This window comes from Coregonus clupeaformis, chromosome 21 (assembly GCF_020615455.1).
Source record: "Coregonus clupeaformis isolate EN_2021a chromosome 21, ASM2061545v1, whole genome shotgun sequence".
Taxonomy (NCBI): domain Eukaryota; kingdom Metazoa; phylum Chordata; class Actinopteri; order Salmoniformes; family Salmonidae; genus Coregonus; species Coregonus clupeaformis.
The window spans coordinates 720,214-741,813 of record NC_059212.1 but is presented as its reverse complement, the minus strand read 5'-3'; the positions used below and the strand labels follow the sequence as shown (position 1 = coordinate 741,813).

At 41.7% G+C, this 21,600-nt stretch overlaps 1 protein-coding gene across 16 annotated transcripts in view; it reads left to right on the top strand.

Annotated features, from left to right (window-relative positions):
• The window catches only part of LOC121534846 (MAP kinase-activating death domain protein-like), a 78,675-nt gene extending 58,687 nt beyond the window's left edge, over positions 1-19,988 (top strand). For 5 of the 16 annotated variants that reach the window (XM_045206143.1, XM_045206147.1, XM_045206146.1 and 2 more), the window contains 17 exons: positions 670-773; positions 1,120-1,203; positions 1,501-1,527; positions 1,772-1,930; positions 2,158-2,290; positions 4,435-4,497; positions 5,038-5,158; positions 5,270-5,375; positions 5,523-5,633; positions 6,534-6,641; positions 6,889-7,053; positions 7,204-7,276; positions 7,950-8,056; positions 10,241-10,249; positions 10,857-10,926; positions 17,694-17,740; positions 18,106-19,988. In XM_045206143.1, coding sequence (XP_045062078.1) covers positions 670-773; positions 1,120-1,203; positions 1,501-1,527; positions 1,772-1,930; positions 2,158-2,290; positions 4,435-4,497; positions 5,038-5,158; positions 5,270-5,375; positions 5,523-5,633; positions 6,534-6,641; positions 6,889-7,053; positions 7,204-7,276; positions 7,950-8,056; positions 10,241-10,249; positions 10,857-10,926; positions 17,694-17,740; positions 18,106-18,219 — 1,601 coding nt within the window. In that variant the 3' untranslated portion in view covers positions 18,220-19,988. The remainder of the gene's footprint in view (positions 1-669; positions 774-1,119; positions 1,204-1,500; positions 1,528-1,771; positions 1,931-2,157; positions 2,291-4,434; positions 4,498-5,037; positions 5,159-5,269; positions 5,376-5,522; positions 5,634-6,533; positions 6,642-6,888; positions 7,054-7,203; positions 7,277-7,949; positions 8,057-10,240; positions 10,250-10,856; positions 10,927-17,693; positions 17,741-18,105) is intronic. The other 11 variants (XM_045206149.1, XM_045206148.1, XM_045206151.1 and 8 more) reach the window with 6 other exon arrangements.
• Positions 19,989-21,600: the final 1,612 nt, after the last annotated feature.

The window sequence follows — 21,600 nt, the reverse complement described above, 5'->3', positions numbered from 1 at the left end:
AATTTTTGTAACTTTGACCTCTTTTATATTGGTATCTCCCTTTGTCAATTACTGTTTGATCTCATCCATCAATATTCCTACTGATTTTGCACTCTCCAGTGGCCTCTAAATAGTCACATGCTTGGTCTTTTGAAAGCTGACAGCTGGGTCATGTTCATTAGGGCACAAGTAGCAATGTTTTGCAACAGAAAACAATTGAGATAGTATGACTGATTATTATTTTTTGCTTCCTGAATATAAAAAAACATATATAGCTATATATAGCTGTTGTAACTGTTGTTCATTGAATTCCACAACAAAAAAAGAAAGACTGAATGGAAGTGTCCCTATTGTAGGGCCATTATTTCCGGTCAATCCCAAAGTTATGGTGTTAGAGTTCAGACACACCAATAGTGTTTGCTGGCCTAGAGTACCTTGCACCTCTGAACGTAATTTGCGAACCGAGTGCGCACCAATTTTACAAGGAGAATCGTGTGAAAAGTGTCGTCAGTCAGATCGGAAGAAGAATGCTAAATCCACATTCAGTGCGAGCCTTTCAAGTTAGGTCACCATCCCCCCCACCCCACCCCACCCCCCCTCTCTGCCAGTTGCCAATCATGTGACACTCAGTAAGGGGGCAGTGTGGAAGTGCGCATGGCACCCGTGCTGACAACAACATGTATCCTGCAGGAGCGGAGGGGGCTAAGAAACAGCACCCTGAGCTGACTGACACGGAGGAGAAGAAGTCCCAGATCAGTGCTGACAGTGGCCTCAGCGTCAACTCCGGATCCCAGGTCTGTTCTTTTCCAAAGCCAGCTCTTGTAACTAAGCAAAGAATGCACACGTGGACTCTGACACTTGTTTCACATCGGTTATCCCCCAACTCTGGTGCTTGAGGGCCACAATGTCTGCTGGTTCTCATTCTTGCATTTTAATCTGAGTCTGATATAGACCTGGGAAACCAGGGTTGCAGACTGAGTGTTTGGATATTGATGGCATGGACTTGTGAATTAGTATTAAGGAGATTACAAAACACTGGAGTCACTACGGCCCTTGAGAAGAAGTTCATTTCCACTGTTTCTATATGCCTCTGTCTGCTCACCTTTCTCTTTCTCAGTCTTTCTCGGTCTTGCTTTGCAGAAGAGTGACACAGAGTCCGTGACCAGCACTGAACCGCCAGTCCTTACCAGAAGCACCAGCCAGGACTCAGAGGCCAGCACAGTGGTAGGGCACGGCCAACACAGAGAAACAATCTCACCCCAATCCTAAACCCTTCTCAGCCTTACCTCAGTGTGGCTCATCCCAAGGCCCGCTTACTCCCAAAGCGCAATTTCTATCCTTAGTCTAGTCTTACAAGGTTTACACTCAAGGTTCCACAGACTCACTTAAGCTCAAGCCATACATCCCCAGTAACACTAATCCCAAACCAGGTTGCTTCCCAATCTTACTATATTCCGAGCTTGATTAATTTCTAGTATTTGCTAACTAGTCCTACTCATCTCTTGTCTTGCTTTGTCTCAGCCTGGCACAATGGCTCTTGCCAAAACCGTACGTGTCATACTAATCTACCTCAACCCCAGTGTCTCTTAGCTTTAGTGTAACTCAGTGATCCTCAAAACAACCTGTAGTATGGCAGCTCTCCAAGAGGTTACTGATCTAACTCTTGTCTCTTTAGGCCTTGGTCTAATGCATCCTGTGTGTCTTTTTTAGCCTTACTCAGTGTGAGTTATCTGTGTCTTAGTATGCCTGATATTCACTAGTCTCCTGACACTTTGACCCCTGACCCCTCCAGATAAGTAACAGCTCAGGGGAGACGCTGGGAGCTGACAGTGATTTGAGTAGCACTGCTGGGGAGGGCTTGGGTGGCAGGCAAGCCCCCCACCTCAACCTCTCCAGGGGAACACTGTCCGACAGCGAGATTGAGACCAACCCGGCCACCAGCTCAGTGTTTGTGAGTGGAAAATCCTTCCTGGCTGATCACACTGCTTGATTCACCAGTTAATATTAGTGCAAATGTTTTGTTTTTTGGGGCGTTTTCTAGATGTGCAAATGCATTCGCTGCGGCACATGAAGTCTGCCCATGGATGTCAATCTTGTAAATGCAGGGTTGAGGGACGAATCAAATTTTTTGGCAAGATGAAATTACCCCATGATTTATGTTTTGTTGTGTTTGCCCAGGGTAAGACCCAAAAGATGAAGCCTGGTGTGAAGGAGGCGAAGGCTAAACTTGTACCTGTCGTGGATAAGGGGCCTCCCGCCCAGCCCTTGGAGGACATCAGCATGAGGATTTACCTATGTGATGGCCTGCTGGGTACGTTCCAGATGACTGATGTTTTAGAAAGGCTGTGATTTAATAACTTCTACAGTGTCTTCTTTAGTCTCTCTCTGTTCAACTTTGTGGTAAAAAGCTACAGTAAATATCTAGTAGACTCAGCGAGATGTTGCATGCACAAAGTAAACACAATATCAGGTAAATTTCAGCAACATCTAAGAGCGTTAAAGTGCGAGGTTAAAAACTTCTCCGCTGTCTTGCATCGTGCTCATCTCATATCTGCGGTGCTGCTCGTTGTAACGTCATCTCGCTGAGTCTACTTTTAAAGTGAATCCTTCCTATAAGGCAAAACACAGATAATACAGTACCAGTCAAAAGTTTGGACACACCTACTCATTCAAGGGCTTTTCTTTATGTTTACTATTTTCTACATTGTAGAATAATAGTGAAGACATAAACTATTAAATAACACATATGGAATCATGTAGTAACCAAATTCTTCAAAGTTGCCACCCTTTGCCTTGATGACAGCTTTGCACACTCTTGGCATTCTCTCAATCAGCATCACCTGGAATGCTTTTCCCAACAGTCTTGAAAGAATTCCCACATAGGTTGAGCACTTGTTGGCTGCTTTTCCTTCACTCTGCGGTCCAACTCATCCCAAACCATCTCAATTGGGTTGATTGTGGATACAGCATTCCATCACTCTCCTTCTTGGTCAAATAGCCCTTACACAGCCTGGAGGTGTGTTGGGTCATTTATCCTGTTGAAAAACTAATGACAGTCCCACTAAGCGCAAACCAGATGGGATGGCGTATCGCTGCAGAATGCTGTGGTAGCCATGCTGGTTAAGTGTGCCTTGAATTCTAAATAAATGACAGACAGTGTCACCAGCAAAGCACCCCCACACCATCACACCTCCTCCTCCATGCTTCACTGTGGGAACCGCACTTGCGGAGATCATCCGTTCACCTCCTCTGCGTCTCACAAAGACACGGCGGTTGGAACCAAAAATCTCAAATTTGGACTCATCAGACCAAAGGACAGATTTCCACCAGTCTAATGTCCATTGCTCGTGTTTCTTGGCCCAAGCAAGTCTCTTCTTCTTATTGGTGTCCTTTAGTAGTGGTTTCTTTGCAGCAATTCGACCATGAAGGCGTGATTCACGCAGTCTCCTCTGAACAGTTGATGTTGAGATGTCTGTTACTTGAACTCTGTGAAGCATTTATTTGGGCTGCAATTTCTGAGGCTGGTAACTCTAATGAACTTATCCTCTGCAGGGAGGTAACTCTGGGTATTCATTTCCTGTGAAGGTCCTCATGAGAGCCAGTTTCATCATAGCGCTTGATGGTTTTTGCGACTGCACTTGAAGAAACTTGAAAAGTTCTTGAAATGTTCTGCATTGACTGACCTTCATGTCTTAAAGTAATGATGGACTGTCGTTTCGCTTTGCTTATTTGAGCTGTTCTTGCCATAATATGGACTTGGATCTTTTACCAAATAGGGCTATCTTCTGTATACCACCCCTACCTTGTCACAACACAACTGATTGGCTCAAACGCATTAAGAAGGAAGGAAATTCCACAAATTAACTTTTAAGAAGGCACACCTGTTAATTGAAATGCATTCCAGGTGACTACCTCATGAAGCTGATTGAGAGAATGCCAAGAGTGTGCAAAGCTGTCATCAAGGCAAAGTGTGGCTACTTTGAAGAATGTCAAATATAAAATATATTTTGATTTGTTTAACACTTTTTTGGTTACTACATGATTCCATATGTATTATTTCATAGTTTTGATGTCTTCACTATTATTCTACAATGTAGAAAATAGTAAAAATAAAGAAAAACCCTGGAATGAGTATGTGTGTCCAGACTTTTCACTGGTAGTGTGTGTGTGTGTGTGTGTGTGTGTGTGTATATATGTATATATATATCTCATTCGTCAAACTCTTTCTCACTATTTGACTAATAAACACTGCATGAACTGTACTATAAAGCGTGAGGGTAGGTCTGAAGTGAGTGAGGTTGGGTCGATTTTATTTGTCCTTTCACTCCTTCCTGTGGTCTCTGTCTCTCTCTCTCTGCTCTTGGCTTGCCATTAACCCACTCAGCTATGAGCTTAACCCTCTCTGCTCTGCTGCTCCTCTTCCTCCCTGCTGCGTGTCCCGGGAACGCCTTGCAGGGCGCGACAAGAGCTCCATGTGGGACCAGCTGGAGGATGCTGCCATGGAAACCTTCTCTCTGAGTAGGGCTGACCTCTCACCTTTTGACCTTCTATGTTTGTGCTTGGATGCAATGCCCACCTGGGCTCTGTTGCTCACTTGTGTATTGTCTGGTGCTGTGATGTGCTGCTTTGATCTTTACCGCCACTGGATTTCCCATCTCACTGAGTGGTTTGTATTGTAAACGATGTAGCAACGCTCCTATCTTCAAGTTAACAAGAGAACATGTCTCTTGGTTCTTGGTTTACAAAATATGTTTCAACAATCACATGGTCAGGTGTGTGGGTGTGTTTGTGTGTGTGTTCGTATAGATGTGTGTTCGTTTGTTTGTGTGTGTGCAGTGATGTAAGGTTCTGTGGGATCATGTGTCTGTATTTTTATGCATATCTACTGGTGAATGTGGGGTGACATGTAGTTGTCAGTGTGAAGGTGATTTTGACCTAGTGATGAATTTGTACACTAGTTTTGTGTTTTTGTGTGCTGTTGTGATTGTGGTCATGATGTGTTTGTGTAAGTGTGTGTCCTTTGGACACAGATAAGCAGTGTGTGTTGTATTTGTGTAGGTAAGGAGCGCTCTACACTGTGGGACCAGGTCCAGTTCTGGGAGGATGCTTACTTGGATGCTGTCATGTTGGAGAGGGAGGGGATGGGCATGGACCAGGGACCTCAGGAGATGATTGACAGGTACAGGTTGCCTATTAGAGTGGATCTGTATTTTTGAAATGCCCATTGACAGCCATCCTTGTATAGCTGTGTTTCCTGTTTAGAGGCTGATGGTTACCACTGTTTACACAGATACCTGTCACTCGGGGACCACGACCGTAAGCGCCTGGAGGACGATGAGGACAGGCTGCTAGCTACTCTACTGCACAATATGATCGCCTACATGCTAATGGTTAAGGTGGGCCTATCGCACATGCGCACACACACACGCACGTTTCACTGCGTAACCCCTGTATGTCAACTGCAGCAACTACAAATGTTCAGATAAGTAGGCATCGCATATCTTCCAATGTCTCTTGCTAAGTTTGTCTGTCTGTCTGTCCAGTTGAACAAGAATGACATCAGGAAGAAGGTGAGGCGTCTAATGGGGAAGTCCCACATCGGCCTCAGCCACAGCCAAGAGATCAACGAGTGTCTGGACAAACTGGCTAATTTGGTAAGAAAGAACCAATGATTCTCTCTCTTCAATAAAATAGGAACCACTAAGGCGGTCAACTGTTCTACCAAGTGGCGTAAAGAGGCAATGTTTTATGTGGTCCTTCGAGCCAGATCCTTTTATGCAACACATGTTTTTAGTGTGTGTGAGAATATCAGTGTTGCTGATACAGTATCTCTGTTTAACCATCTAGAGTCTAAGCCCGGGATTAAACATTTGATTTGGCATTACTGCTATTAGCCCATAGAAAAGCACTGAATAACAGATTGAAATCAAAATGAAGTTCTGTCCTATATCTGAGAGATATAAGAAATATCTTTTTTTTTCTTCATGTATTTAACCCCTTATTTTAGGCACTAAACAGTCTCCATATATACTTCCATTGATTTTTTTTAAAAACTGGTACCGGGGACCTTCAGATGAGTGTTGTGAGGCTTGTTGGCATCCTAGAGCAAAACAACCGACATGTACGTGTTCGTGAGAGATTTCCACAGAGGGGTTATATTACTGTGTAGCCAAAATTGTTCGGAGGCTACAGACAGAAGTTGGCAGAAGAGGCTGTACCAACTTCGTAGAGCAAAACGGAGAACACCATCGGGTTCGTGAGAGTCATCTTTCCCCAGAGGGGTCATAATAGTTTCATAGGCCAGACCGATTTTCGAGATGTCTCATGGTCTGACAAACACCGTTCTTCTAATTCTGCCACCTTTCACCACAGATGTGGAAGAGTGATCTCGCGGATGCGGTGGATTGAGACGCAGCCCATGCAAATAAAAACCTGATATCTCTAGCTTAAACAGACGCATTTTGATGGGGATGTATTTATTATGTTAATTAGATTTCCACGGGGCCGCAGACATTGTAGGAGAAGGGTTAAAGTCTTGTTCACTTACATTTCAGAATGGCCGCGAGCTGTCCATCAGACCTAGCGGAAGCCGTCACATCAAGAAGCAGACCTTCGTGGTGCATGCTGGGACAGATACCACAGGGGACATCTTCTTCATGGAGGTATGAGAAAGACACTTTCAGCATTCACTTTCCCGGACCTTCCTTGTACATAGGCCTTGTTCATATTTGTTTGTGTTCCAGAGATGCATGAAGGCCTGACAAGAGTATTCGAATAGATGAAATTTACCGATCATTGTCAAGAACTGTCAAAACTCTGCAATTTGTAGTTTCAGTACATCTAGCGATTAGCTCTACAGTGGATATCAAATAATTGCATCTTTTGCCTCTGTCCATTTCCCCCATTCAGGTGTGTGACGACTGCATAGTCCTGCGCAGCAACATCGGCACAGTGTATGAGCGCTGGTGGTACGAGAAGCTCATTAACATGACCTATTGCCCCAAGACCAAGGTGCTGTGTCTGTGGAGACGCAATGGCCAGGAGACCCAACTCAACAAGTTCTACACCAAGAAGGTGAGCCTTTATCGTCCGCGCTTCGAGTACTGGAATCCGACTAGCAATTATGAACACCATGATATCCGTGTTGTGACGTTGATGTCAGACTTTCTATAGCCACTTTTCGTATTCCATTCGTAATCTGAATTCAAATGTTTTGTTGTCTAGTGTCGCGAATTGTATTACTGTGTGAAGGACAGCATGGAAAGGGCTGCTGCACGACAAAAGAGCGTTAAACCAGGTATGTGTGTGTGCACATTGGCTGGACTCTCCTTCTTCGAGGCAGCACCAATGTATTCTTGCCCTGCTTTTTTGAAAATGTATAGCCCTAGGGCAGTGGTATTGTGGGTCCTGACCCCTAGTGGGGGTGTGGAGAAATTGCAGTGGTGTTGGCCAAAAATATAAAAAAATACAAATATAAAAAATGAAGAGTACCGATTATTGTATAGGGCAATATACAAACGTTTTTGATCATTTGAAAAATAAATGTTATTGAGTAAATGTATTTATTGGTTTCTTTTCATTTTGATAAGATTAATGAATTGAAGGTTATTTGTTCATGTGAAAATGGAAATGTACCGATTTTAAGGTTGTGTCGTCACATTTGGCCAAAAAAATGGGGTCCCCGATGAAGAAGTTTGAATACCACTGCCCTAGGGGCTAATAGCAGTTAGTAATAGTGTATAGTCTATGGAAAAGTATAACTTTTGGGTGTAGGAATAACTGAGTGAAGGTGAGCTCCAGACTACTGCTTTATTGTCCAATAAATTCTTTAACCATTTGAGTCAATCAGCTCAGTTGGCCAAGTAAAGACTTTTCCATCTGTCATTACTAACACTTTTCGAAAGAGATGTACAGCGGAATGGATAGGAGAGGGATCTTTTCGTTGAAGTGATCTGCCCCTCTCTCCATAGGTCCAGAGCTGGGTGGAGAGTTCCCTGTGCAGGACATGAAGACAGGCGAGGGAGGACTGCTACAAGTTACCCTGGAAGGCATCAACCTCAAATTCATGCACAGCCAGGTAGGAGGCCTGTATTACCACATATATATATATATATATATATATATATATATATATATATATATATATATATATATATATATAACACACACACACACACGCAAAACCACTTAACCTCGTTCCACCCACCTCAATTCTTCTCCTCTTTCTGTTTTCTTTCTTTCTCACACAACTGTGGCTCACTTCCTCTAAGGTCCCTTTAAAAGAAAGAGAATCGAAGGCATTTAGGGTTGTTTATCTTTGACATTGATAAATATTTTATAGCCTACTGAATTGAGTGCAAAAGCAGAGTACATTTTGAAGTTACTTCAGTCACTGTTTTGATCAGGACCCTAGAGGAAGAACACATTTTTGTGCTTTGTCTTTCTATGATTTAGAAGATGTTATGTTTTATTTGTGCAGTCACTAAGATGTATGTTTCAAGATGAAAACCCATATCCACTTAAACATTTCTGTTAATACTTAGCATTCTTAATTGTGGTGCCCAAACCTTGTCGTCCGTTTGTGTGTGTGTGGGGGAAGGCGAATATTCTGTTTGTGTAAGAGAGATTTGTGCATCAGAGGTAAGACAGATGACCTTGTGCAAAGACTTTTCATTAATAATTGTCATTTTATTTTACCGTTCTTTAAATTTTTGTCCCCTTAAAATCCCTTGACCTGCATATTAAAGTTAGATGAATAATACCTCTTCAAGTATTCACAACTTTTGGGGTTGGGGCAATTCCATTTCCTGAATCAACTTGCGTAAGAATATAATTGACCTCAGTCCTTACCACTGTCACAAGTAGATATTTTTGGACCCAAAGGAAATGCTTGGATCTGAAATAACAATTATACAATTGCTCCGCCAATGATTGAGGGTCATAGGAGTGGCACTCATTTAATATAAGCAAAGTGAAGAAACACACTGGACATATCACACTGTAGGATTGGGGCAAAAAACACATTGAATCAACACAGCGGAATGCCTACTCATAAGATAATACTAAATTGTAGTAGAATTGAAAACAATGTTTTTGACCACTACATTCTTTATGAAAGGTCCTAGCTCTTTGAACTGCTTTCTTGATTTCTATAGATCACACAGCGCACCTAGTTGAAAGGAGTTAAGGCTAGACATTGCAGTGGCCAATCGAGAGTGTATTTGATTGTGCCTTCTTTTTGATGCAACACTTCAACACATTGGTCTAATTTGAGCCACCTAACAGGTTAGAACACATTGCTATGGTTGAAGAACAGTTACATCATCATCATCATCATCATCATCATCATATAGAATTGAACAAGGGTACAAGAGTCATAAGGTTGTAAAACCCTTTCCCTACTACAGACACTTAGCCTAACTTACCTTTTAGGAACAACGCATACGTTTGTGCGATAATGGTCATAGCTCTCATTGAGATGCTGCTTGGCAAATTCAAACCACCTAGTTTTCCACCGTCAGCTCTACAGGAGCGTATGCACCAGTAGTAGATGTCATATTCATAGACATCATTCATGCAATAAAAATAAGAAACACTTAACTGTCTTGTTGTAAAGAACTTTTTCATATAATAGTTAATGCCAACCCATTACATTTTGCCAGTGCAGGCCTACCCATGCTTCCAGTGTCAGACATGGGTCACCGTAGGGTTAAATACGTGGGCATGTTTGATGTTAGAGTGGTGAGGTTGTTATAGGTGGCAGCCTGTTTTGTTGGGGAGGCGATGTGGCGGACTGCCCTCTTGCACCTGTACTACTGAGCTGTTGGTGCCAGCCCTCGTTGCAGGAGGAAGGGGCATGGAGGGCATTGGGGGCGGGAGTGGGTTCCCAGCGGTCAAAACTGGTTGACATTATGTAATTACAACCATACTCTTGGTAAACTGGTAGTAATTATGTCATTTTCTGGGTTAGGCCCAGGATCAAACCAAAACAAGTCCAGCTGTTAAAAGTATAGACTAGACCAACTTTCAGTAGTTATCTTTCCACCTTTCGTTGTTTAGTTTAGCTCTTCCAGTAGAATTTTCTGTGATGGGTATATTGTATTGGCATTGATAGCTGTTAATACGTCACTGTCCGGTCCATTAGGTTGATTTGTTTTTGGGGGATAGTGCAGCGCCCTCTTTGAGCGCCGTCCAGTGTTTGTGCTGTTCTGTCCGATAATAATCCAAACCGTTTCTCTTCCATGCTCTCTCCACCTGCAAGGAGCGGAAGGTATACAACCTCTGCTGTGTTTGCTTGTTAGCGATTATGACATTTTTTGGTTGGGTTCTTTTTCCTCAATTCTATTAGCTGTGTGTGGCAAACTTTATTTTATGTGTCCTCATCTCTGTTTTCATATGGAATTTCCATGTATGCTAAGCATTACATGGGCCACAGTGCATTTGCATTAGTAGGGAAATCAGAAATTAATTAGCAGTCACCATTGCTTCACTGTTGACAACAAATGGCCACAATAGCTTTGCTGATGCACACTAGCTAAGGCACTATAGTGCGAACAAATTGCCATTTTATAGTTTCATTCAGCAAGTAATCATTAATAGCACTCACTTCATCATAGACCTTTCCACAATGCAGTTCTACTCACCTAACCCCAGCCCATGTAAGCATTCAAACATGGAAACTTCTGTTTTGTGCTGTCGTATTTCTTTTTGGTAGCGTTTAAAAGCTTGCATACCATCTTCTGTCTTTTTACCCTTTTAGTATTGACTAGATGAGAATTTAATGTTGTTCATTTTCTATCTGAAATGTTTAATTTCAGCCTGTTGTCATTGAGTTGCTAATGTTCTGTCTTGTTGTTTTTGTTTGTTTTTTGTTTTAGGTTTTCATAGAGCTGAATCACATTAAAAAGTGCAATACTGTGAAGGGAGTCTTTGTCCTGGAGGAATTTGGTAATTACCCCATCTATTGATTCTAGGTCTGTACTCGACACGGCAGTAACTCAGGTTCACGACAAACGCAACGATGACGCACAGAAATGGCAACTGTAACGACTCAGGGTTCAGTGGATTCACAGCAGCTCTTGCTTACCTCGGGGCAAATATAGTCAGTGCTAGAGTTAGCTAGTTTCATTTGGCAATTGAGAAGTCCAGCCCTCACAAATATGAATGTTTGTTTAATTTCATATTTATTGCTGATTTATAAAATAAGACAAAACAGTCCTATTTGTGAGATTTCTGTCTTTATTTGCTGTCATTTCATTTTGTCCAAAAGTGTTTTTAGTTTTTAACCATGAGGTCTTAGGAGTCAGATCTGCCGTGTTATGATAGAAGACTTGATGCACAGCTTGTTTCTGCATCAGACTTTCGTAAGGATCAAATGTTGGAAATTTGAGCTTTAGAGTAGGAAATTGTTTTAGGGTTCACTCGACCAAATAAGATGGTATGTGCATGAGAGGGAAATTCATCAAAGCCCAGAGCAGAGGGAAGCGCAGCCACAGATCTTATTTGAACTGTTTTCAACGCTCATTAAGAATAAAGGACACATACGTTGATTATGTTCTCAGCTCGCAGTTGAAGCTGAATTATCTTGAAAAATTGTTTCAATTTAGATTCCTAGAAGGGACTTCATCTACTTGCTCGATCCTCAGGATAGAAGGATGCTAACTTGTTGGAAATGGCCACATCTGGGTTGTGTTGAGTAGGCACGTTCAGGTAGTATCTCAGCCATTTCAAAACGTTTTCGCTCAATGGTGCCTACTAAATGCGATTAGTGATTCCTTTCCTGAGACCAGAGCTAGTGTTTAGATATTTAGAGCATTTCCTTCAAGATGTGTACAGTAGATGGTTTATCGTGGCTTAGTATACGGCCATATTTTAAACAGATAACCAGTGACCAGTGAGATTGTTAGGAGAGGCCTAGATCTGTGAGGGGATAGCCCCCATCTATATCAGCGCTGGACTGGGTTACTGCCGTGTCTCTGTGCTGCTTTTGTAATGCGTTACCCTCATCCTTGCCACTATGAAAACCTTCATTCTCCAGCAGGTAAAGTGCTGTCACCTTTCTCCTCTCCTTTCCTCACTTAAGAGCATTCCTCCTCTCCGTTCCCACCTTCTCTCATGCCCCTCATTCTTTATGCAGAATCCCCCTCGTTCCTTTCTTGTACCCTTGGCTGAGTTTCTGCCTGTCCTGACCGTTTATGAAACTGAAACTTTCTGCTCCTCTCCATCACTTCAAAAAAGCAAACCCCTCTAGCGTTGTTTTTGCTTTGGGGTTTTGAGACCAAGAAACCTGGCTACTTTACTTGACAATGTGGGGAGCAGAGGGTTTTGAACTGCCCCCATCCCCTCCCCCTTTTTTCCGACCCCTACCTATCTCTGTCCCCTCTTTCGTAGGTTCACAGTTACTAATGAAAAGTCTGTCCTCCGACACTGGCGTTGAACTTGGTCTAGGGAGTTAGGCCTCATTAAAAGGACACTCAGGGATTTTGGCAATCTACTTCCCCAGAGTCAGAAACTTGTGGATACCATGTTTATGTCTCTGTGTCCAGTATGAAGGAAGTTAGAGGTAGTTTCGTGAGCCCATACATTTCCAGTCATTGCTCCAACGCTAGTTAGCAGTTGTGCTAGTTAGAACGTCATTCAAACTGCACGCAGAGACATAAAAATGATATCCATGGGGGAGTAGATAAAGGGCCTCAATGCCAAAATCCCGAAGTATCCCTTTAACAGCTTATGTATTTGTGATGTCTTTAAGCATTCAGTTTCTTGGTTAACACACTTTGTTTTTTCCCTATAATGTCCTGCTTCGTTTCTTTCCCATTCTCCACATTGTTTTACATTGTAATTGTTGTTGCTGTACACATTTGCTCGCACTGTGTGACTCATGCACAGTCTCAGATTTTTTTTATTTTCAAGCCATTCGTGTGAGTGCTTTCCTTTTCCGTGGGCCACGGCTACAAACAGTTGAATCTATTCACCAAAACAAATCTAGGAACAGTAAGTAATGGGGGCAGGAAAAAGCACTTTTTAGGAAACAACAGAACTATGTATTTTTATCAGGTGAGAAACTGAGCCAGCTCATACAGGTATACTGTTTAACATGTACCACAAGGATAAAGCTGGCGGCAAGCTAGAAGCGAGGTCGAAGTTTGGGTGGTTCTCGCAAACGAAGCAAAATAAACGAACTAGCCAGCTGTTTGTCAGAGCTGTTCGCAGTTGGCCGCTCGCTGTGGACTGGGCAGATGTAATTCTCTAACTTTGCGAACTCATCTCTGGTGAACTATGCAGACAGTCATCAAGATGGTAATCCGGTATGCAGACATGGTGGAAACATAACCAAACTGTCCCCGAGTTATATTCACATGAACAGTTTTCCATAGTTAGCTTGAAAGATGATAGCTAGCTAACTAACTTAGCTGTGGATGTTTGCCAGTCAGCATAGCTTGTAGAATACTATGCATAATGCGCTGGGAGTGCGACCCTAGCCCTGTGTCTTCGGTCAAAAAGACGATGCAAGCCGTTGATTCACTGAACACTTTAATTCCACAGTAACCAGAATAATGGTGAATATGTAGTACTAAAGATGTGTGTGTGGTATCTACTAGAGAAAGGGAATGATAATACAATATTAGTAATATATAAGGATTCACTAGATAAAATATTATGACATAGGTATACAATAGTAAATAAGCAGGGGAAATATGCATAAACATACAGAAAATAATATGCATAAATAGTAATAAGGAATGTATACATAAACATAGTGGCAAGAATACCTGCGTTTTTCTGGATTTTTTTGTTGTTATTCTGTCTCTCACTGTTCAAATAAACCTACCATTAAAATTATAGACTGATCATTTCTTTGTCAGTGGGCAAACGTACAAAATCAGCAGGGGATCAAATACTTTTTTCCCTCACTGTAGCTGGGTAGCTAGTTTGGTAGTTTATTCCAATACATTTCAGAATTCCAAAAAATATGTTTTATGAATCTAGCTATGTTTTATAGGCTCCTCACTACGAGACTAAGCCAATTTTCTAAAGCTAAAATCAATGTCGTCTATATATATTTTTAGCAAGCTAGCTTCATATTTTTTTCTGACATGCCGAAAATGCAGCCACCAGAGTTTGACGCGACTACAGTTTGCATTGAATTGTGGGTCATATCAACCCTAGAAGTGACCAAAGTTCTTCACTCGCTCTGTCGAGCTAAATCGAGGGCCGAAGGGGCAACGTTTGTAAATTGGACCTCCACTTAAGATGCCATTCAAACTGCATCCGGTTTCAATGGGGATTCCCCCGAGGGAAAGTTGCTAGACCAAGGGCGGAGGGGGTAGAAATAACGTGTTTGGACTGCAGCCTAGTGGGTGCCGTATTTCCCCATAGAGAATAACAGGCATAAATGGCGAACTGCCTAAATGGCCTACAGTTACATACAACAGTGTAGAATAGGAATGTAAAGGCCATATAACATGCAGGGTGTAAGCATACATGGCAACAAAAGGGATAGAAGTAAGATTATATGGAATATAAACCTGTACATGGCTGTAATGGATATTACAAAATACTGTTCTGACCACGGCTTACCGCAACGGTGAATAGACCAGTCAGAGGAACAGTAATGGAAGCCTACATAATATGCAGCTAAACAAGGAACGTGAACTATATGTTGCAACCCAATACTGATATATTAATTTGTAATAGACTATATATAAGGCTACATTAACTGGGAACTAGCATAGGCTAACCGGGATAAGTTAGCAAGGCAAGATAGCAATGATGCAGTAGAAAGTTACAGGAGCTATAGCTTGGTTCATCTGTGGCGATATACAACAGGCATAGCAAAAATATTGTAATCAGATTACAGATACTTTAGATGAATACTTCTTGGATTACTTGTAAGGATTATAATTTTTTTTAAATAATGACACCACTTTCTGTTTTCTCAATCACATTCAATTCAGCATTGGAAAAAAGACACGTTTACGTTTCTTCCACCTGAGTGAGTCTGACCACAAATCAGAGACCACTATGATGATGCACCAAATGTGTTTGGATACTTTTTGTCTTCTACTCAGTAGCGGTGCATGGGTAAAATCACTTGGGAAGCCAAGCCAGAAAAAAAAGCCATATTACAACCTATGTGTAACTGTAAGTCGCTCTGGATGGTTCTAATCCCCGAGCCGACTAGGTGAAAAATCTGTTGATGTGCCCTTGAGCAAGGCACTTAACCCTAATTGCTCCTGTAAGTCGCTCTGGATAAGAGCGTCTGCTAAATGACTAAAATGTAAATGTAAATGTATGGATAAGATGACTAAATGACTAAAATGTAAATAATTGCATTGTTTGCTTTATAACCTGTTAGGCCTATATATCACGGTTGCAAGGCAAATGAACTAAGGCAGAGACAATAAAAAGACAGTGGCAGAATAAATTCAACCAGGGGTGCAACTTTCACTGGGGGGGGGGGGGGGCAATTCTGACATTGCATTTTTGTCCCCCCCAGTCTAATCATTGGAATGTGATACAAAACACGGCATCGGTGTGCTTTAGGACCATGCGGACGCCTCCGAGCAGTCGGGTAGGCTGTTTGGAGTGTTTATCCGACTGGATTATAAAAAGTGTCCCCCCTACTTCTAAAACCAAAGTTGCGCCCCTGAATTCAACCACACCTTTGTTTCATCACAAAACTGGAGAGCAACCTCTGTCAGTTGAAGTCCACAAAGCATATTGCATGTAACAAACCGTTACCTGACCTACAGCATGGTCAAGCAAGTTAATGTTTATGACATTTTCGGACTACTAAACAACTATTGATTTAGAACTACGGAGAGTTACCGCAAGTCGCAAAGAAAACAGGAGCTGCCTCCACTATTCCAGCACCATTTCAACTTCAACATCATCAAATCACCTTTGCTTAGTCTAATACAGTGACAACTAAAATATACCAAAAACGATTTAGTCCAATCAACGTAAGCTAAATATGATGGCTGTCCATGGTTCTGGTGTGTGTGTGTGTGTGTGTGTGTGTGTGTGCATGCAGAAAAAAAACATGTTGACTCGCCCTACTACAAGCATTTCAGTACACCCGCAATAACATCTGCTAAATATGTTTGTGACCAATTAAGATTTGATTTGACTTGTAAAGAAACGCCAATGCCATCCTCCTCTCATTCATGTTGACGAAACGGTATATGACTGTCATACAATATACGCTTTAATTTTTTTGTTGTCCTAGGCTACCTGGCTAAAATGCTTGCTCGCTAGCCTAACTTCCTTTCGTGGGCAACGTTAGCTAGTTAACATTATCCTTCTACATGTAGCTACATAGTTATTGAACTTCCATCCTCTCAGTCCAGGGGCACAATGTATGAATTTAGGGTTGGATCAGAATCGCTGTTATAATCATTGGCCAGTACAGAGAATTAAGTAAAACCCATAAGTCCAAATCCCTATCTCCATCCATGACAAGGAAAGGGCCAATTTTAGGTAGCTAGCTAACCACCGGAGGACAACAACACGAGATGCAACAATTCAAGTTGTTTCTGTCAATTACGTATTTTTCTTGAAGCGATGTGAGAGGAGTGAAGCCAAATCCAAACTGGCTTTCTTGACACTTTTTTTTGTGTGTGCAAGGACCATTCACAGTTGAGCTCACTCAGTTCAGCTCAATGCTGATTGGCTATTATTTTATACTTCTTTTTTTTTTTATCAAGGGAGGCCAAATGCTCACTGGCCTTCCTTTCATTCAATGCTATGGTTGGCAACAATGTCATACTCTTTTAAGACCGACAGCATCAGATAGATGGCCTACACATACAGAGACAGAGGGGAGCTGTGTCGCTCACTCGGATGCTTTCTCCATGAGATACATTCAGCCTCTTGTGAATTGAAGGGAAATTATGAAAACACAGAGACTAAATATGATTTTTTGGGTCAATTTTTCGGGGAAGTCTGGCTTCCCTTGGCATCCATGAATACACACCACTGCTTCTAATGCCTCATAAGGGGTAAGTAATCCAAAAGTAACTGAAAGTAATCAGATTGTTACTGAGTTTGGGTAATCCAAAAGTTACGTTACTGATTTACAATTTTGGACAGGTAGTAACTAACAGATTACATTGAGAAAGTAACCTACCCAACCCTGCTCGTGACTGAGGGAGAAGGGGATTCTTCAGCTAGCTAGCTTATTTGCTGGCTAGCAACCTACAGTAGCTTTCTTAGCGCATTATTTAACTTCGCTTCGCAAAGACTATAATTCGAGAGGGTTTACGAAGAACGTATTTTATGTCTGCAAGAACCACCCAAAGTTGCACTTCGATTCTACTGTCCCTCCCCCTTAAATATCAAATATATTTGCTAGACTTAGCAGTGGCAGAAATGTAATGTTGAAAAGGCCACACTTTCTTCAGATAGTATATGAGAGTATCCACCATCTTAGACTTCAGGTTTTCATCATGTCCAAGTGAAGCATGTCAGTGTTTTGATTCATATGCCCAAAGCAAATCAGGGAGCATCTTCGAGATAAGTGTGAGCTCTGAACCAGGTCAGTACTTGTGTGGACTCTCTTGGCCCACAGCCTCTTTTGTGCACCCTCTCATAGTCTGAAAACTCTGATCACATGCTACACCCCCTGCAACCCCCAGCTCTCACACTCTCTCTTAAAGGGGGGTTTCAACCTCTTGAATCCTTTGTTTTGTCTCTTGCACCTGCACTTGTAGTTCCTGAAACTAAAGAAGTGGTGATCCACAAGTACAAGACACCCATGGTGAGTTGAACTCTTCCGCTCTTGTAGCGAACGCCATGCTCTTGGCATTCAATAGCCACCAGATCTGTTTTAACAGTGCTGCATTGCATATATATCCTGACACGGTTTTGAAGAGTAATCCCTTTGACATAACTGCTAAAATGCATGTAATTTGTTTTTTTCAAGTAGCCTTTACTTAATCTCTCTTAAGTATTTTCAAATAATGTAATCCCCTTTTTATTCATAACATGATTAGTGTAACTTCTACAGAGCCATAACACCAAATAATAAAGTGAGAGGCAGCAGAAGTAGTATGACTACGCCACACATAGCTTGGTCAGAGCTACACTTCCCTCATGTTCTCTTTATTTGTTTCTCTCTCACAGGCACACCAGATCTGTTACTCCGTCCTCTGCCTTTTCTCTTACGTGGCTGCGGTGAAGGGGAAGGAAGCAGAAGGCAAGCCCAAGCTCCTATCTCCAAGATCCCTGCAAAGCTAGTCTACGACCCCTCCAATCTACCCCCCCAAAAAAAAACCTCCTCTGTGCCTCTCACTCTGCAACAACGTGGAATCTCGGTCCTACTATGACATTGAGTTCTGACAATCCCTGACCTACTTAAGCACACACCTCTTTGCGCCCTGTAAGTACATTCCCAAGAAATACCCTCTACTCTTTGCGCCCTGCCTTGTAAGTAAAATCCCTATTATATAGATATATATATATATATATATATATATATATAGATATACACACACACGTGAACCCTGGTCTGTGGCATCGTGCGTACACCCTTCAACCCTGGTCACGTCCTCTAAGCTCCTCCCATACAGGCCCAGCCTGAGGCCGTAAGCTTGCTTGTTCTTCAAGGGGAGACTGGGTCCGTCCGTCCCCCTTCTCTGTGACTGTCCTTCTCTCATCCTGGCCTGCTGCCGAGGTCTCATTGGTTGTTTTTAATGGGATGGAGACAGCGACGGGGAGGGATATGTGAGGCACAGCCTTGCAAGTCGATAAGAAAGCAACCAACCTCCCTGTCCACTCTCTGCTCCACTTCCTATGACTGTGTGATGAATATTCTATGTGCTACGCGGTACTACTGTAAAACTCCAGTCTGTCCAAGTCCAAACCGGTGAAACTTTTAAAAAGCACTCTAGTACTGACGGGTGTCACTTTGTTAAACGCTAGTACTGTATGGTGCATCAAACACTGCATGTAAAAGCTTTTTAAAGGTTTCATTCCCTTTGATCCCAAAATAGCTTGTGTGGTCCAAGATGCTTGTATCTCTTTAGCTTCCCCTGTGAGGTTAAACTACTGTAGTAGTTCTGTCAAATTTTTTGTCTGTGGTCCTCTTTATTGAATTGCATGTTACAAATATTGCAAAATATTTTAAAAGAGAAGCAGAATGCTGTACATTTCACCATAAGAAAATGTTTTACAAAGTGTGGTTTATTCACTAGATGTGCAATACTTTACGTAGTTAGCCAGAGCCAGATCATTGTTCTGATAAAAAATCTTGGCTATTCTGGCTTTCAAAGAGCAAAGAATGTAAAAAAAAGGACTTCATTGTCTTACATATTTATTGAAGTAAATAAATATGATGATCTATTGTTTATAAGTCTGAAATCAGTATTTGGAGATTCTAGAGATGTGTAAACCTACTGCTGTGCTGTCGAGCCCTGCTGTTATGGTTTTGTCCGTTAGGGAGGTGTGTTAAGTCTTCATGTTGTCTGTATTGTAGTAAGATAAATAAATCCTATCTAGCCCCATTTCAGCCCAACTGTAAGTCCCACAGTTTGAGTGTGTGTGTATACATGCAGTGTATTGTTTTGCCAGATCAGCAATATATGAATAATAATCGGATATTGTTTTTAATGTTTGTGGCTTTTATTTTTTAGAGATGAAATGCGTGTGTAAGGAACATATTGTTACAACTTCCATCAGGCAATTATTTAAGGCATTTCATTCTTGACAATAAAAACACTGGTGTAAATATGAGAGTAATTGGATGAGGAGTGCCTCAAAACAGTTTGAAGACGGCAACAGAACATAAGGTATAGTTTGTTAGACTAGTTACATATGAGAACATTAAGAAACAGGAGTATTTGAAACCAACCAACCCTATTATTGTGCTAGCTAGCCTGCTGCTGAGAGAGAAAGTGATGGAATAATTGAAATGGGTGTAAATATTTCAGTGTTTGAAAAAAGTATTTATAGAACATGTACAGCTTTGGCAATATCAAAATAAAAGTTGTCAAAACTGAAGCCCTCCATTTTGTCTCAAGTCATTATTTTGCCACAAAGTTTGGATGAATACCAAAATGATTTAGCACATATCCAATGTGCATACGTATATTTGGAAAACATATCAAGAATGAAATCTAGAGTAACATTTGTGAAGATTTAATGCAATACCCTTAAATGAACACATTTGTCAAGGCACTGATTCACATATCACCACAAATTATTACAATGAGCGCTGTTAGCATGAACTACCGTATTTTCCGCACTATAAGGCACACCGGAGTATAAGCCGCAGCAGCTAAATTGAATGATATTGAATGATGTGTACATATATAAGCCGCACTGGACTATAAGCCGCAGGTGTTTTAATGTTTAATTACCATATGTAAGGGTTCGTGCACAGAGGGGATTGTCGGGAAAGAGACAAACTGTCTCGCTCTCGTAATGTCTGTCTGTCTTGCTCTCGTTCGGTCTCTCGTACCACTCTCGGTTCCACTTTTACTTTTGCGCGCTACCTGTCTCACTCTTTTCCGGCCTCCAGCTTTTCCTGCTGGAGCCCGCCTCTTAAAGGTGGGGGGCGCGGACCGGTCATAGAGCCCATAGAGTTAAAGTTGGTGGACTGTAACCTGTAAAATCCATAGATTTAGGAGGTCTTCTAGTGGCCGTTAGCTGTAAAAATCCATAGATTAGCCGCACCGTTATATAAGCCGCAGAGTCGAAAAATGGGAAAAAAGGCGCGGTTTATAGTCCGAAAATTACGGTATATATGTAATATAGAATAGACAATTGACATCTACGATTGTAACCGAACGATAGCAAATATTTGTTTGTCCTGGAACTAAATGCCAAGCTGCACTATATTTGTGGCTTTCAACATGCCCATGTACTGTAGAGGACAAGTTGTTCTCCATTGAAAACAAATGGCAGATCTATGCATTACATGGCAACGCCAGAATTTTGATATCGCACTGGGCTGCGGGCCAGAAGCTTGTAGGTTTGCAGACCACCATGGACAAGAGTAGCCTAGGGGTGGAAATATCTCCTTTATAGTAAAAGCATTGCATTAATCTGTCATCGTATTTGCAGGTCCCCCGCCCAAAAAAAAGCTTTTTATAAAAATGTCATTAAATTCTACGTAATTTCACATATTCATATTTTTGAATACCACACAAATTACCAAAATTACATTCTAAACATTGACAGAGTTTGCCTATGTGTTCATCTTATATTTCTCCAATGCCAAACCAGTGTCTTGTTTGCAACGAAACTGTCCCTGTTTGCAAATAATTAAATCTGAGACGTCATTAGGAATCTAGGCATCCCCTTTCATACCCTCTCAATTCAAGTCTTGGTTTTAACTTAACAGCCCTTCATTGACATGGAGGTAGGCTATTTAAAGAGTGGGTGGAGGAAATGAGCGACAAATCTATGGATATAGCATTCTATAGCCTAATTTCATCTGACAAACAGGTAGGCCTACCTCTTATTTCTTAAATAGGAAGAAATAGGTTCCGGGGCTCAGGGTTGGAATATCCATTGCAATGTGTAATGCAGCCTAGATGTTTTTACACCATCAGCAGCTATCTTAGAAATATAACTTTGCTCTGTGCTTCTCCGAGCATGCACTTCGTAGCCTATAGG